The sequence below is a fragment of the Orycteropus afer genome, unplaced genomic scaffold (genome assembly GCF_000298275.1).
Source record: "Orycteropus afer afer isolate SDZICR_OR568_19922 unplaced genomic scaffold, OryAfe1.0 scaffold00149, whole genome shotgun sequence".
NCBI classification, from domain to species: domain Eukaryota; kingdom Metazoa; phylum Chordata; class Mammalia; order Tubulidentata; family Orycteropodidae; genus Orycteropus; species Orycteropus afer.
The window spans coordinates 5171125-5188938 of NW_006921736.1; the positions used below are offsets into that span (position 1 = coordinate 5171125).

Here is a 17814-nt window from a genome sequence, read left to right on the forward strand (position 1 = left end):
TCTGGATTTCTGTCTGTAGATTTTGTATCATTTCTAATTTTTCATTTATTTTGTCATTTTGTTCTTGTACTGTCTTTTGAAATTGTTCTAGGGTTTTCTCTTTGTTTTCCTCAATTTTGTCAGTGTTTTCCTTGATCTGTCTCTCAGTCCTTTGAAGATAACTAAATATAATTCTTTTGAATTCCTTATCAGGGAGTTCCAATGTTGCATCTTCCTCAGGGATGTGTTTTGGGTCTGTATCTTGGTGCCTTGTCTCTCCTACTTTATCTTGCTTCTTTGTGTGGGCTGTGATGCTCTGTTGTCTCTGAGGTATTGTGATGTTTTTGTCAGTCTTCAAGACTTTAATGATTAAATAGGAATTGCCTGAAACTTGTTACACAGATCTGCTATGGTTCTGCTCAAATAATTTCATTTAAAAGGATTAGCACAAGGCTGGTCCCTATGAGGCAGAGGTTAAAGATACCCCAAATGTCCAACTTTTCCAAACTGATGTGCCAGTCCATCATCTCTAATATCAACCCTTCCTCCTCCTCCCCTCAGTACCCTCCCTCCTGTGTTAGGGTTCCATATTTTGCTGTAACATCTCACAGAACTCACAAACTGCCAAGGAAATAGGTCATGTGGTGGTAGAGGTTGGGACGCTGGCAAGTCCCAAGTCTGTGGGTAGGTCTGGAGGATTCTCCTCACTTGTGTGGTTGCAGGGACTGGTGAACCCAATACTGGAGGTCAGATGACTGGCTGTTGTGTCCAGTCCAGGGGTGAGATGATAATGAACCAAACACAAGAACAGAGCTTTCCCAGAACATTGACATATATACCCTCAAGGAAGCTAAGATTGGTGACTTGAGTCACATCCTCCAGCAAGGCAGGACTCAAGATACATCCCAACCTAAACAGGCATGGAGACTAGGATTTATTTTACATCACAACATTGAGGATGATGGCTAAAAGGGCCATATTAGGCAAGTCACTGTGCTGCAGGTGGAAACTAGCAATATAAGCTTATACAAAAATTGTTTCCTCCTATGAAAAAGATTTAGTATCATGGCTTAGTATTATTTTTAGCACTGTGTTTTGAACTATGTTTAGTTTATTGGACTGTGTTCTAGTCATTGTGCTAAGCTGTTTATACCTTGTGCAAATTAAAATCCTTACCAGAACACTGAGAAGTATAGATAATATTAAATGATCTTTATAAATAAGGAAGGAGTCCTTAGGTGGTACAGTTAACATGATTGGCTGCTGACCTAAAGTTGAGTGTTTGAGTTTACCCAGAGGCACTCCGAAAGAAAGGCCTGGTGAATCTACTTTGGCAAAATCAGCCATTGAAAACCCTATGGGCAGAGTTCTGCTCTAACACTGTGGGTTGCCATGAGTCAGATTGACTTGATTCCAACTTTTTTTTTTTTAATAAATGAGGAAACCCAGAGCTCAAAGAAATTGACTGCCTTGACCTGGGTCACAGGTTAGTAACTGGTAAAGCTGAATTTTGAGGAAATGAAAAAAAGAAAAGCAAGGATAAATTTAATACCTTCTTTGGCTTAGAATGTAAGTGTCAACTGATGACCAGAATCGTGTCGTGGCAGACTGTGGTATTAAGACCAAAGACTGATTCATATGATCTAGTAGAGGGATGTATTCATCACTTTCAAAGTTGAGAGGTGATCAAGAAGATGCCATTCGGATGCCAGCATATGGGAGTTAATAGAATTTCTGACATACATTGAATTTGTGAGAGCCAGAGCGCATCAGGACTGCCTTGTTTTTCTGGGTCTTGCAAATCTTCCACCTTTGATAGGGTGCAGTCACCACTTTTCTATCACTTTCTATTTAGTGGAAAATATTTTCATTTTCCTTCTCTGATAGGTTTCTGCCTTACAGAGGTTCCAGCTATCACAGGCTTTACTGTGTTCAAGTGGGATGAAAGCAATAGAATTTAAAATTTGAATTTAGGAATGTATTTTATAATTCAGAGCACGTTTACCTATCTGTACAATCATAGAGAAGGGGGAAGGCTTTGAAGATTATTGAGAAAAATGTAAAATCAGCCATAGAGATATGAATTCAATTCACATTTTGTGGCTGCCTCCTGTTCATATAGGGAGCTTTGATGGGGCAGTGGTTAATGCATTTGGCTACTAACCAAAAGATTGGTGGTTCAAACCCACCAACTGCTCTGGAGGTGAAAGATGAGGTAGTCTGCTTCCCTAAAAAATATAACCTTGTAAACCCTGTGGGGTAGTACTCCTCTGCCCTATAAGGTCGTTATGAGTCAGAATTGACTCATCAGTGGTGGGTATTTTTCATATACTGTGTTCCAGCCTCTGTGCTAAGCACTCTAACTTAGTAAACATTAGCTCATTCAGTCTCTGCGTTCCACTTGTTGTTGTTGTTATGTGCCATCGAGTCGGACCCGACTCAAAGCGACCCCTCCTTGGGTTTCCGAGGCAGTATCACTATGGAAATAGATTGCCCCATCTTCCTTCCGAGGAGTGGCTGGTGAGTTTGAACTGACAGCCTTCTGGTTAGCAGTCAAGTGCCTTAGGGGGTGGGTTTTGCAGAGGCTCAGAGAGGTTGAGTGGCTTGGTAAAGGTCATGCTGCTCAGCAGGGCTTGAACCAGCTCGGCCTTGGGTCCAGTTAATGACATCCTCCTTGGGTTGCTGTTGGGTGATCTTGGCTCTGAAAGGAGTTGTGTATCTGGCTCAGTGATTCTGGGAAATTCTGGTAAGGCATATGCCTCTTCTTCAGTTGGCTTTCAAATGGGCAGTTTTTATGGCCACATCCACACATACTTTGTGGAACTAGATAATGAAACAATCTAGATAATTGACTTAATTTTAGGCATTTCAGAAAAATTATGTGGTCAGAGCTTTAAACTCTTTGGGATTAGAAACCAGGTATTCCCAGCGCCTGGTACAGAGGAAACACTCTATCACTGTTTGTTGAATAAATGACCTTTAAATAATCTGATTAAAAGGAATCAGACTAGTAGAATTAGGATTATCTAATTAGGAGAAGATTGAGCTTCAAGGGCCCTGGATGAGTTCATTTAGCTTTTAGAATTAAATAAATTTGAGCAACTCTCCTTGCTTATCATTAGTGGCTTCAACATCTAGTCATCATTTTAAGAAAATATACGTTGTAGAACCTCGATTTTGAGTTTAAAACATTGTGCTGATTTGTCCTTTGTTAACATCGTGAAGTGTAGATATCTTCATTTTTAGTTGCCTATGGGGTGATAATTGCAGATTCAATTATTTCTAAGAGAAAAGGATGTTTAAAAGATTGAGGGCAAAGCTGAGAATCTGGGAGTCATCTTTTAACAACGTGGAAATGTCCTGCAGGGAGTGTGTTCAGTGAAGTGACTACCATGCTAGCATTGCACATTTTTTTAAAAGAAAGATTTATCAAAATAATGTCAATTAGCTGGGCTCTGGTAGATTTTCTTCAGTGGGGTTTCAGTTTATTTATGCTTGTACTGTATAAATGTCTATATATTTATATTTCTGATGGATATTTCAGAAAACACTTAAAATGATATACATTGTTGTCGACTTTAAAGTCTGAAGCCTCACTGTGGTTGATAACTTGCAATTTTAATTTAAAATGTCTCAAGAATGCTTTACTGTTAATTGAAAGGACTTTTCCCCCCAGTATCACAGCCAATTACTTGTCTGGAGTAGCTAATTAGTGCGATTATTCCACAGCTGCATTTGCTGCAGCACAAAGCTTTGCTCCTGTTTTTATCAAAAGGATCAGGCTCTCTGGGAATGTTTTAACCTGACAGACTTTGAATAGTATGACAGCTTATTTATTTATTTATTTTTCAATAGGCCCCCCTTCCCCTTCTTTTCTTGGCTTAAGAAAGTATGTTTGATGCTCTTTTAGTAGCATCAAGTGAACTCACCAAGGGAATAAATTGTTCTGGGTAATGGCTAAGTATTCTTACTGTGATGATGGATATATGGCATTAAAGTATTAAGCACGTTATTAATGTTCAATTTGTGTGTATGTTCTGACTATAAGTATAGGAAACTGTAAAGGAAAAACCTGGGATACAGAAGACTTCCAAGGGAATGTGCAAGATACAATTACTGCTTTTCTTTCGTATTGTCAGCGTCCCGTGTGTGATGGAACCAGTCTCCTTTCTTGTAACCAGATGGTGGCTTCTGATTACTCATCTCATTTCCTCATGTTCTTAAGTTAGTTTCTAGTGGCATATATTCAGCCACTGGGAGGAATAATATGATGGCTTTGTTAAATGGTCTTGATAAATAAAACTAATTTTATTTTAAAAAATAAATAAATAAACAAAAATAAATTAACCTGTAATTCCACTCCAACTCTGACAGTCATAACCATCTTTATACATACCCTGTGAGTTGTGTGTGTGTACACATACACACAGTGTACTTACTTTAACTAGAGTATAAATACACTTTTGAATGTCACTTTTTAATTTACTCTTATTATATGCACTTCCCATTTTCCCTTGTAATTGTAAAACTTAAAAAAAGATAAGATTTGATCAAATTCATGAATCATAACTTAGTCATTCTCACAGAGCAAATTTAAGTTGGTTAGAATATTTTACAGTTTGTAAATGTTCTACAATGTGAATATGTCCACATTTTGAATTAGTTTTCAGGAAAAATGTCCATTAATGGAATTTCTGTATCAAATTGTGTAATTTTCTAGCTCTTTGATAATATTGCTAAGTTATTTTCTCAAAGGATTACAACAATATACACTAGCAATGACTTGTAAACATTGTCATATTATTTTTATAGTGAACATTTTTTAAAATGCGATTGTACATAGAGTACTATTTTGTGTCTGTACCTAGAGTACTATTTTTCAAACTTTTTTTTTTTTTAAATCCGTGTCAATTTCTATACCATTTTTAGTGGCTGGATGGTATCGTGTGAACACATCAAATTTAATGAACCATTTTCCTTTGTTGAAAATAAATGAACTAGTAGTAAAAGTTTTAGTTTTTCTGGAACTATTTGTAGGATAAAACACAAATATTTCTACACCATTAGCATTCTACACCATTCTGTTACTTGCTGAGCTTGAAGGTTCCTATCTTTAAGGAGCTCTGGTGGTGCTGTGGTTAAACATTTGGCTGCTAACCAAAAGGTGAGTAGTTTGAACCCAACACCCACTCCAAGGGAGAGAGATGAGGCAGTCTGCTTTCATAAAGGATTTACAGCCTTGGAAACTCAATGGGACAGTTCTACTCTGCTCTTATAGGGTCAGTAAGAGTTGGAATTGACTGGATGACAATGAGTTTATCTTTAAAGAGTTCCTTTTAAATAGTGAAATGATATAAAGGTTTTATTTTGCCTTTTGGTAGAAGGTAAAATCAGCATCTGGGGATTTATGCTCAAGGAAGAAAGCTAGCAATACAAATAATTTCCTTCAAAGGTGGCTTACTCAAGACTAAATAATTTCTCATATTTTGTTTTTTTCCTCATTCTAGCTGTTACGGTCTTATACTGTTGTCTCTAAAAAGAAATGTTTTTGTTTAAAAAGTTGTTGCTAGAAATAAACATTTGTATTTTCCCGGTAACACAATATTAGCAACAGCAAACATTTGTGGAAGTAATACTGTGCAAGCTCATTATACTAGTGTTCATATCGGCTTTATTTTATTTAATCCTCACAAAATCCCTAAGAGGTAAAGCTTTACAATATAAATGATGCAACAAAAATTTAAAAACATCTCCCACTTTTTGAATGAGTCAGTGAGTAAAAAACTATTGATAACGGTTCAGTATCTTGACCTTATCAGTGTCAATAGCCTGGTTGTGATAGTGCAATGTAGTTTTGCAAGATGTTACTATTGGTGGAAATTGGTTGAAGGGTACATGGAATCTTTGTGTGTTATTTCTTAAAATTGCATGTAAATCTACAATTATATCAAAATAAAAAAGCTTAAGAAAAAACAAAGTATTATTATCCCTCTTTTCTGGATATAGTAACTGCAGCACAGAGAGATTTAATAACTCAATGTCATAGAGCTGGTGAGATAAGCCATCAAAAACCATATTTAATGTAAGGTTATATTTTTATAAGGTTATATTTTAATATAATGTTATTGTTTCTTCTTAACTCAGAACTAGTGTTTAAGTAGGAGGTCCTGGGTGGTGCAAATGGTAAACCACTCAACTATCAACTGAAAAGATCACAGTTCAAATCCACCCATAGGAGCCTCTGAAGCAGGCCTGGCAATCTGCTTCCAAAGGGTCACAGCCTGGGAAACACTATAGAGCAATTCTACTCTGCACACATGGGGTCTCCATGAGTCTTAATGAACTCAGTGGCATCAAACAGAAACAGTGATTATGCATTTTATATAATTTGGGGGTTGAATAAGTATCTAGAGTACCATTCAGAGTAGGACTCGTATATATGGAACTTGCTGAGCGTATGTAGTGGCCTAATGAATCAGAAGAAAAGGTGGTACAAAGAAAACCAGGCACAGTAGCGCTGGGTTGTCAAGCCAACTTGTCTATTACCCCTTTTTCCAAAGACTGAGATTGAGTTCAGTGTTAATATTTCTGGTCTAAACGCTTTTTTCATTAACAATTTTTTACTTCCTTTATCTTAATTTTCTCCTTTACCAAGCTCACTTAGCCTTGTTAATAAACATCTTAGACATTTTAAAGGAATTTAGGTAACTTGTAGAAGGAGTTATTTGGCTAGATTCCATTTTTAGAAAAAAAATCAATTTATTATGTAAATTTTTTGTGGCGAAATATACGTAACAAAACATAGGCCATCTCAACCATTTCTACGTGTGCAATTCAGTGACACTGATTACATTCTTCAAATTGTGCAGCCTTCTCACTGTCCTTGTCCAATCATTCCACCATCATTAACATCAAGCAATTTATTTTTAAATGTGGAAATTTGGATGCTATTAAGACACATTGCTTCTTGGCACTGCATATGGTGGTGCTATATTTGGTGGTGATGAGTAGTGTTCAGTATAAAAAAAAAAAAAATTAAGCTGCATGATAAAAATGCCTAAATGTAATCAAGCTGACTTATTATAATTAAACTACTAATAACTTAAATCCTATCAACTTCTTGATTTTCAATTATGTGGAGTACCTTTGTGTGACTTGATTATACTTGCGCAGGCTCATTTCATAGTTTGGTGCAATTTAGGATACTCCAGGATGCAAACTTAAGTGTCTCGTTAGGAAATTAAGCATTGTATGTCCTTTGGTTTTCCTACAGCAGTTCTGCGGAGCATCCTGGGGCCTCCAAGCCTCCAATAAGCTCCTCCAGCATGACATCACGCATCTTGCTACGCCAGCAACTCATGCGTGAGCAGATGCAGGAGCAGGAGCGCAGGGAGCAGCAGCAGAAGCTGCAGGCGGCCCAGTTCATGCAACAGAGAGTGCCCGTGAGTCAGACACCAGCCATAAACGTCAGTGTGCCTAGCACCCTTCCCTCTCCCACCCAGGTGCCGATGGAAGTCCTTAAGGTACGTGAGTATCGCTCTTGTCAGTTGAATGAAGCCTCCTTCTCCAAACATTTTCCATTTTCCAGGTGTTTTATTTATCTGAAGAAGCCCTGATGGCACAATAGTTGAAGTGCTCGGCTACTAACCAAGAGGTTGGCGGTTGGAACCCAAAACCACTTTGTGCGAGAAATTTGAGGCAATCTGCTTCCGTAAAGACTTAGGGCCTTGAAAACCCTATGGGGGCAGTTCTGCTCCATCATACAGGGTCGCTATGAGTCAGAATCAACTCGACAGCACTGGATTTTATTTGTTTTTTGGATTTCTTTTCCTAAATGTGTACTTGCTTATATCGACTCATCTAAATCATATTTTATAAACCCCAACCCCATTGGTTCCTACATAGCTTTGGTTATATTTATTTACTTATTATAAGAAGGATGCAAACTAACTGTAAATTCAATAGTAACCCTCAAATAGTAGAAGAGTATCAATGTTCTATGAGAAATATCAGGTTGGAATAGGTATTTGCTATAATGACATCCTTCCATCTTTCTTTGGGAAAGTTTCAATATGTCAAAGTTATCCTGAAACAGACCTCTTCCAAGAACTTGTATATATATCTTTTTTTTGTTGTTGTTATATATATCTTTCTGAATATATTCCATGGCCTCCCCCCTCCCACTGTATGTAGTCTTGGCTATAGAACCTAACTCTTTCAGAAAAGTTTCTTCAGATATAAAACTGTAGAAGAGGTTCCTGCTTTAATAACCAGCCAGCATTATTACCCTTTTGCTGAAGTGAGTTGTCTCCTAGATTTCTTGCCAGAGTTGAAACTGCAGGAGCTTGTTAGCATCATTCTATCAGGGGCATATAGCTTCCTAATTACAGGAAAAGTTGTAACAAGTCTAAGAATAGAATTCCATCTCACACATGTGCCCTCCAACATCCCATAGAGAGATACTCCTTGTTTAAAGATAAACATTCTAACTCTTTTATGTAAGAGTGGTGCAAGGAAAGTTAGCGGAAAGAAAGGGATTGTGATTTTTTTCTATTTTTAAAATATCCTTTTGTGATTTTTTTTCTATTTTTAAAATAAAACTATTTGCCTAACTGATTTGATCTGAAGAGTCCCAAGTGCCACTTGTTAAACAATTTGAACTTAATGCATTGGTGATTCATTGTTGGCCCTTGTATTCATTCCTATGCACAAGAAAAAAATGTCTCCTACCATTTAAAGTTTGCTGTTTAAGCAAAGAGGGTGTTGATGTGTTCTAATTGGGAAGCAATATATGAGCCATACCAGGAAGGAGGAAAAAGGTTATTTAAAAACAAATTTGAAGTCACTTTTAAATTTGTAAAGACTTTTAAAATGTACTGATGAAATATTGAAACTCTGGTAGAAAAACCAGCTGCAAAATCTGTTAGGCCAGAAAAAGTCCCAAAGAATTAGGATAAACTTTTCCTGTGATATAACTGAAGTTCTGGATATTGCCACAATTAATGAATGTTTTACTCTTCCCCTTCCCTCCCTGCATTAAATAAAGGCAAGGTGTTCTCTCTGGAATATATTATACATTAATTCTTTCCATTCTGCATAGGTGAAAATTGACAATCACTATTGATTTGACTTGCCTGGTGTTCATAGGAATCATATTTGTTTTACGTATATCTTAAGTTGTGTAAAGTTGTGTGAATTAAATAATAAGATGTTGAGAGAAATGTCTGTTCTATTCATCATAATGGTCTATGTTTTTAGTTTGAAGGTCGTATTTTAAAAGAAATGACAAGAATTTTTTCTAGTAGTGGCTTAGGTACAAATGGTTTAGGTTCTGACTCGTACTGATCCTTCCTTGAGTTTCTGAGGCAGTATCACTATGGAAGTAGATTGCCAAACCTTCCTTTCGAGAAGTGGCTGGTGGGTTAGCAGTCACATGCCTTAGGCACTATGCCACCAGAGCTCCTTAGGTACAAATAGAAAGTAGTATTTGATATTACATTAAAGCATATTAATTAAAACCAATATTCCTATCGAGGCAATTGCATTCTTTGATGGGAAACTTCCCATACTCAATGGGTTGCAACATTATTTCCATATCATCTTAAAAATGCATGCCATTTCTAAATGTTTTTTGGTATTTAAATAGATGTTACTTTGAACATGATTAAAATTAAAATCTGTGTTAAATGGTTTGAATAATTCCCATTTTTGTCTGTATGTTTCTCTGTTCTGTTATTTATTTTATTAATTTATGTATTTATTCCTATTATTGATTTTCCTGTTGAGCAATACGGAATGATTTATCTTTTGGTATATATTTACAGATCAGAGATACTCCTTAGGTTTCTTAAGAACACCAATATCCTATTGGATATTAGCATTTAAGGATGCTTCTTTCCCATAAATGCACCAACATTTGGAATGTATAATCCTTTTTTTTTTTTTGGTAGTAATGAACACACCTTGTGTTTCAAATTATAAATTTTTAAAAAATCATTAAGAACCATTAATGGAAGAGATTTCTTCCACAAGTGTGTTTCATTGGCACATGAGGCATAGAACCTGAGGTTTGAAATTTGGTTTATCTTATTTCACAAAAAAGCAGAGTAACTAGGGACAGACCTTAAGGGCGCATGTCAGGTCTCATAGCTAAAGAAGCTTGTGGCACCACCACATTGTCTTAAGAACACTCCTTAAGCATCTCTCTTCACTCTCTCCTTTCTCTAAGTTTGATTATAAAGGTGCCCAGTTATTCTGAATTTGGACAAACAAGTTCACTAGGATTTTTCTCTCCTCATCCCACCTCCAACTTGGACCTGGCAATTTATAGCTTGAAAACTTTAGTGTAGAGTTTGAAAATATTTCTTTGTTCAGAAATTTTTGGGACATTGTGAAGGATTTCTCTCTCCCCTCCCTCCCACCCTTTTTTACATCTGTCCTTCTGTCTGTCCATCTATCCATGTTTCCATATTTCCTTCACGCCTCCCCTTCTCTCTTCCTTCTTCCCTCCCTCCTCCTCTCCTTTCCTTCCTTCTTTACATCTTAGGAATTAAAAATTTAAAAGCACGGTGTTCTCTCTGAACAGATAATACATGGAATTATTCTGTTCTACTTTGGTGAAAGGTTGTATGAATTTAAAAGAAAATTTTTTGTGGTTGCTTTAGGATTTTTTATTTTAACTAGTTTGAAGGAATTTATTTTATTTTTTTTTTTTCCCCTGGAACACCTCAGATAATCCAAATTGCTCTGCATTTAGAAATGATGTTTGATGTTCATCAAATACAGAAATACGTTTTGTCAGGGCCCTCTACACTGTAAACCAAATTTACCGTTGGCTTTCATTTGGTGGCTGTCTCATTAATATTGCATCTCATTAGAACAGAGATCCTAGTGAGTTGGACAGACATCCTGCTTCCTTGAAACCCTGTTTTACTCCCAAGATTCCATGATATTTCACAAGTGAAAGAAAGGGCAGATGCTGAATTACTGGCCTTTCTCTGTAATTTATGAAAGCTACCTGGGGTTGAATTCAAGATGTGAATTATTTTTAGTTAAAATATAGAAACATTAGAAAAAGATGTGTTGAGTTACAAGTGGGCGTGGAGGCAGAAGGGACTGCTCTGAAATCCCTATTCATCTAGAATTTGTTCCTGATTTATTTAGCCAGGGATACCTTGGTGGTACAATGGTTAAGTGCTTGACTGCTAACCAAAAATTTGGCAGTTCACATGCACCCAAGTGGCTCCAAGGGAGAAAGACCTGGTGATCTGCTCCTGTAAAGATGACAGCCTAGAAAACCCATGGGTCAATTCTGCTCTGTCACATGGGGTCATTGTGAGTCAGAATCAACTCGACAGCACCCAACAGCACAACAATCTTGTTACCATTGTGGTGGCTGCCAGAGACAGACACAGATGCAGCATCTCTTGGATCCATAGCCAGAGATACTGACCATGTAAGACAAGGACCGGCCATGTTTAAGAATTCTTATAATACTGTAGTTCATTCATACATGGGCCATTATATACTTATGTCACCAGTAGTGTGACTTAAACAATTTCAGGGACTGTTGATGCATATACGTGTCCTTTTGTTTTTAAAAGGAGCTCTAGTAGTTGTTAAGGCATTTGACTGCTAACCACAAGGTTGGGGATTTGAACTCACCAGCTGCTCTGTGGGAGAAAGATGTGGCAGTCTGCTTCCTTAAAGATTTATAGCCTTGAAAACCTGACGGAGCTGCTCTGTTCTGTCCAATAGGCCACACTATGAGTTGGAATTGACTTGGTATCAGTGGGTATTGTTTTTGTTTTGAATCAAACTTTTGTTGTTGTTGTTGTTTGTCATCAAGTCAGACCCGACTCATAGCGACCCCTCCTTGGGTTTCCGAGGTGGTATCAGTACAGAAGTAGATTGCCCAAATGTCCTTCCGAGGAGTGGCTGGTGGGTTTGAACTGCCAGCCTTCTGGTTAGCAGTCAGGTGCCTTAGGCACTACGCTACCAGAGCTCCTTTGAATCAAACTAGGTATCTATCTTAAAAAAAAAAAAGCTGGGTATCTTCACGGCCACATCCTTGTTCCCTTGTTCTATGGGGAAACGGGACTTGGTTCCCAGGTTCCATAACAATCTGTTCATCGTGCTAGGGAACTCATTTCCCTGCAGGGTCTACGAATCCTCCTAGAAGTAGCACTTTGTTGTATTCAGTGTCACACATAAAGTAATTTTCTGTCTCTTCACAACCCATTTTAATAGTGTCTTGAATTATAGAAAATACTGTCTTGGAACATATTTATACAGTACAGAAGAAAAATCCCATGTGAAACTCTCCCTCCTTACCACTCCCTCCTCTCAGATTTGTTCCCCAGACATAACTGCTGTTATCAGTTTAAGATGCAGCCTTCCTGACTGTATCTGTTTTCCAACCCAGTAGTTGCTTCTTGTTTGAGTGAAATTTGACGAACTATCCCCTGCAGTTTCAATCAGGTAGGCATAAACCCTCTATTCCTCTTAGTTCACATTTGCAAAGGAACAGAAGAAAGATAATTTTTTCTTCCTTTGGATTTCTACTTTTGAGACTGCTGCTTTGAACTCCACTCTTCCTAGACAGAATGGGGATAACGCACTTTATTTTGAAAAGTAATTTGGTTGTTCCGATGGCACATGGGTGCATTAGCTTCATAGGCATTGACTGGCAGCCCTTTTGATTCCCACATGACTTCATGAATACATTCTGCGTAAGGATTTGGTCATCTCAGCACTGGCACAGGAGGTGCTCCATGAAGATTTGTATTGTTGTTGTTGTTAGGTACTGTCGAGTCATCTCCAACTCATAGTGACTTCATGTCCAGCAGAAAGAAACACTCCCTGGTCCTGTGCCAGCCCCATGATCCCTGCTATACTTGAACCCATAGTTGCAGCCACTGTCAATCCATCTTGTGGAGGGCCTTCCCCTTTTTCATTGTCCCTCCACTTTGCCAAGCATGATAGCCTTCTCCAGGGATTGGTCCCTTCCGACACCATGACCAAGCTAGGTGAGATGAAGTTTAGCCATTCTCACTTTCAAGGAACATTCTGGCTGCACTTCTTCCAGGACAGATATGTTAGTTCTTTTAGCTGTCCACGGTACTTTCAGCATTCTTTGCCAACACCACAACTCACAAGTACCGACTCTTCTTCAGTCTTCCTTTTTCATTGTCCAGCTCTCACATGCATATATAAGGCAATTGAAAATACCATGGCTTATGTCAGGCGTGCCTTAGTCTTCAGGGAAACATCTGCTCTTCTGTGCTTGGAAGAGGTCCTTTGCAGCAGATTTGCCCAGCGCTATATGACATCTGATATCCTGACTGCTGCTTTCATTGGTGTTCATTGTAGAACCAAGTAATATGAAGTCTTTGACACCTTCAATCTTTTCTCCATTTATCATGATGCTGCTTATTGGTCCTATTATGAGGATTTTTGTTTTCTCTGTGTTGAGGTGTAGTCCATACTGCAGACTATAGTCTTCAGTCTTCATCATGAAGTGTTTCAAGTCATCCTCATTTTCAGTGAGCAAAATTGCATTGTCTGCATAAAATAGGTTGTTAATGAGTCTTCCTCCAATCCTGATGCCATGTTCTTCTTTATATAGTTCAGCTTCCCGGATTATTTGTTCAGCATATAGATTGAATGAGTATGGTGAAAAGATACAATGCTGACACACTTCCTCTTGATTTTAAACCATGCAGTGTCCCTTTTTTCTGTTCGAATGACAGGTCTATGTGCAGGTTCCTCATGAGTACAGTTAAGTGTTCTAGAATTCCCGTTCGTCTCAATGTTATCCATAATTTGTTATGATCCACACAATTGAATGCTTTGCATACTCAATAAACAAGTAAACATCTTTCTGGTGTTATTTGCTTTGAGCCAAGATCCATCTGACATCAGCAACAATATCCCTCGTTCCATGTCCTCTTCTGAATCCAGCTTGCATTTCTGGAAGTTCTCTGTCAATATACTGCTATAACCGTTTTTGAATTATCTTCAGTAAGATTTTACTTGCATGTAATATTAATGATATTGTTTGATAATTTCCACATTTTGTGGGATCACCTTTCTTTGGAATGAGTACAAATATGTATCTTTTCCAGTCAGTTTGGTCAGGCAGCTGTCTTCCAAATCTCTTAGCATAGCCAAGTGAGTGCCACCAGCAGGGCATCTGTTTGTTGAAACATCTCAATGGGTGTTCTGTCAATTCCTGGAGCCTTGTTTTTCGCCATCTCCCTCAGTGCAGCTTTGACTTCTTCCTTCAATGCTGTTGGTTCTTGATCATATGCCACCTCCTGAAATGGATGAACATCAACCATTTCTTTTTGGTACAGTGACTCTGTGTATTCCTTCCATCTTCTTTTGGTGTTTCTTGCATCATTCAATATATTGCCCATAGAATCTTTCAAATATTGCAAGCCAAGGCTTACGTTTTCTCTTCAGTTCTTTCAGCTTGAGAAATGCCAAGTGTGTTCTTCCCTTTTGGCTTGCAACTCCATGTCTTTGAACATTTCATTTAAATAATTGACTTTTGTCTTCTCAAGCTGCTCTTTGAAATCTTCTGTTTAGCTCTTTTATCTTGTCATTTCTTCCCTTTGCTTTAGCTACTCTCTGTTCAGGGGCAAATTTCAAAATGTCTTCTGACATCCATTTTGGTCTTTTCTTCCTTTCTTGTCTTTTTAACGACCTTTTGCTTTCTTCATGGATGATGTTCTTAATGTCATCCCACAATTCCTCTGGTTTTCAGTCATTGGTGTTCAATACATCAAATCTATTCTTTAGGTGGTCTCTAAATTCAGGAGGGATATAATCAAGATCATATTTTGGCTCTTATGGACTTGTTTTAATTGTCTTAACTTCAACTTGAATTTGCATATGAGCAGTTGATGGTCTGTTCCACATTCAGCTCTTGGCTTTGTTTTGGCTTAAGATAATTGAGCTTTTCCATTGCCTCTTGCTACAAATTTAGTCAGTCTGATTCCTGTGTACTCCATCTGGTGAAATCCACATGTATAGTCATTGTTTGTGTTGTTCACAAAGGTATTTGCAATGTATAAGTCGTTGGTCTTGCAAAAGTCTGTCACTTGATCTCCAGCATTATTTCTGTCTCCAAGGCCAAATTTTCCAACTACCGGTGATTCTTCTTGTTTCCAACTTTTCCATTCCAGTCACCAGTGATAATCAGCACATCTTGATTGCATGCTTGGTCAATTTCAGACTGCAGAAGTTGCTAAAAGTCTTCAATTTCCTCATCTTTGGCTTTGGTGATTGATGCGTAAATTTGAATTATAGTAGTGTTAACTGGCTTTCCTTGTAGGCGTATGGATATTATTCTGTCACAGATAGCATTGTACTTCAGGATAGATCTTGAAACATTCTTTGTGATGATGAATGCCATGCCATTCCTCTTCAATTTGTCATTTCTGGCATAGTAGATCATATGGTTATCTGATTCAAAAGGACCCAAACCGGTCCATTTCAGCTCACTAATGCCTAGGATATCAATCTTTGTGCGTTCCGTTTCATTTTTGACTACTTCCAATTTTCCTAGATTCATACTTCGTACATTCCGTATTCGATTATCAATGGATTTTTGCAGCTGTTTCTTCTCATATTGAATTGTGCCACTTCAGCAAATGGACATCCCAAAAGCTCTACTTTATCCATATCATTAAGGTAGGCTCTACTCTGATGAGGCAGCTCTTTCCCAGCCATATTTTGAGTGCCTTCCGACTTGAGGGGCTCATCTTCCAGCACTGTATTGGACTGTTTCAGGGCTAGTCATGAAATTTTCCAGTAATATATCAGACAGTTTTCACTACTATTCATAAGGTTTTCATTGGCCAATTCTTTCAGAAGTGGATGGCCTCTTCCCCCTACCTGTTCCTGCCAGCCCTGTTTTCTTCTGCTCCCTGACCCCTGGAGGCTGTCCCCTGCCCTCGTTACCTGTTCTGGCCTCCAGCCCTGTCTGCCACTGCTCGCTGCTGCCTGGGGGCTGTTCCCTGACCTCCTTACCTGTTTTGGCTACACGAACAGGTACTGGTCAGATGAAATTTACACAGGTTACATAGTACAAGAGGAAGGTTGGGCAATCTACTTCCATAGTGATACTGCCTCGGAAACCCAAGGAGGGGTCGCTATGAGTCAGGTCTGACTCAAAGGCAAATAACAACAACAACAACAACAACATAGTACAGATATTTTACTAAATGATTATTGATTAACTTTGGATTTGACTATCTGTGCTGCTTCCTACTGGTGTTCCTGGTTGTCTTTGAGTTTACTCTGACTCATGGCAACCTTATACTTAACAGAGTGAAATGTTGTCAAGTCCTGCACCATCTTCATGATCATTGGTCAGCTCAAGTCCATTGTTGCAGCAACTGTGTATTTTTGAGTGCCTTCCAACCTAGGGGGGTTCATCTTCCAGCACTATATTGGATAGTATTCTGCTGTGATCCATAGGGTTTTCATTGACTAATTTTGGGAAACGGATTACCAAGCATTTCTTCCTAGTTTGTCTTAGTCTGAAAGCTCTGCTGAAACTTGTCCACCAAGGGTGACCCTGCTTATATTTGAAATATCAGTGGCATGGCTTCCAGCATCACAGCAACACACAAGCCACGACAGTATGACAAACTGACAGATGGTGGTGATTTTAGTACCTGCTGTGGTTGTTGTCATTGAGTTGGGTCTGACTTATGACAGCCTTGTGTATAACAGTATGGGCTACCTGATCTTGTGCTATCTGCATGGTTTTTCAAATGTGTGACTCTTAGTTACTAGTAATTAAGTGCTGCTGAAGAAAGTCATCTTTGCTCAAATTTTTAGATCTGGTTCACTTGAAAGGGCAGACCCATGGGCAGCAACTATCTCAAATAAAGTATTCAACATTTATATAGTTAAGCTTATGAATTAATTCCACTTTTCTGGAAAAAAAAAAGACACATAAGCATTAATCACATGTTAACTTGGTAATACCAGCACAACATGAAAATGATTTCTGCCTCCATGACCACAAGACCATTTTGGTTCGCTAATAGAAGCTGGATTGATTTTGTCAGGCTGTGGCTAGGACCAGCTGTGTCAGTGGACACCTGAACCACGCACCTTCTTTTTGAGTTTGAAGGCCTTTGAACATTTTCTATATGATCCAGTTTGCAGTCATTGAAGTCACCTTGTGGGTTTATATGAGAGGGGCCAACTCTTCTTTTCTGCTGTTAAAGGAAGCCACAGTAAGAAATATACTCCCCTGTCATATATGGACTTCTCTGGAGGTGGCGCACATAGTTAAGCACTCAATCACTAGTTGAACAGTAGCAGTTCAAACCCACCCAGAGGTACTTTGGAAGATGGGCCTGATGAGCTGCTTCCAAAAGGTCACAGCCTTGACAACCCTGTGGAGCAGTTCTACTCTGCACACATGGGGTTGCTGTGAGTTGTAGTCCACTTGACAGCAACTACCACCACCAACAGCAACTGGAGGTGGAGAATATTAAGGTATGGAGCCTAGGAGAAAGTGCCAAAAATCAGAGTGGACCTAGTATTTTCTAGCTCTGAATAATACTTTCTTACTAATGTGCTGAGACACGTTGTCAACAGAGATGGTATGGTTCTAAAGGGGGCAAAAATTTGTTCTTTGGATGCAAAGAAATCTTAGAGATTAAAATGGTTTGTGGCCCTCTAAGGGCATAAATGAGGAGCCCTGGTGGTGCAAATAGGTAAGTACTTGGCTGCGAACCAAAAGGTTGCCAGTTCCAATCCACCCAGTGGCTCTGCAGGAAAAGACCATTCGGTCTACTCCTGTAAAGA

General features: G+C 38.5%; 1 protein-coding gene across 1 annotated transcript in view; it reads left to right on the forward strand.

Moving 5' to 3' along the window:
* MITF (melanocyte inducing transcription factor) overlaps window positions 1-17814 on the forward strand; it is a 334743-nt gene that overhangs the window by 197418 nt on the left and 119511 nt on the right. Inside the window, exon 2 of the mRNA XM_007946066.2 lies at window positions 7253-7502. Within this exon, the coding sequence (XP_007944257.1) occupies window positions 7253-7502 (250 nt within the window). The remainder of the gene's footprint in view (window positions 1-7252; window positions 7503-17814) is intronic.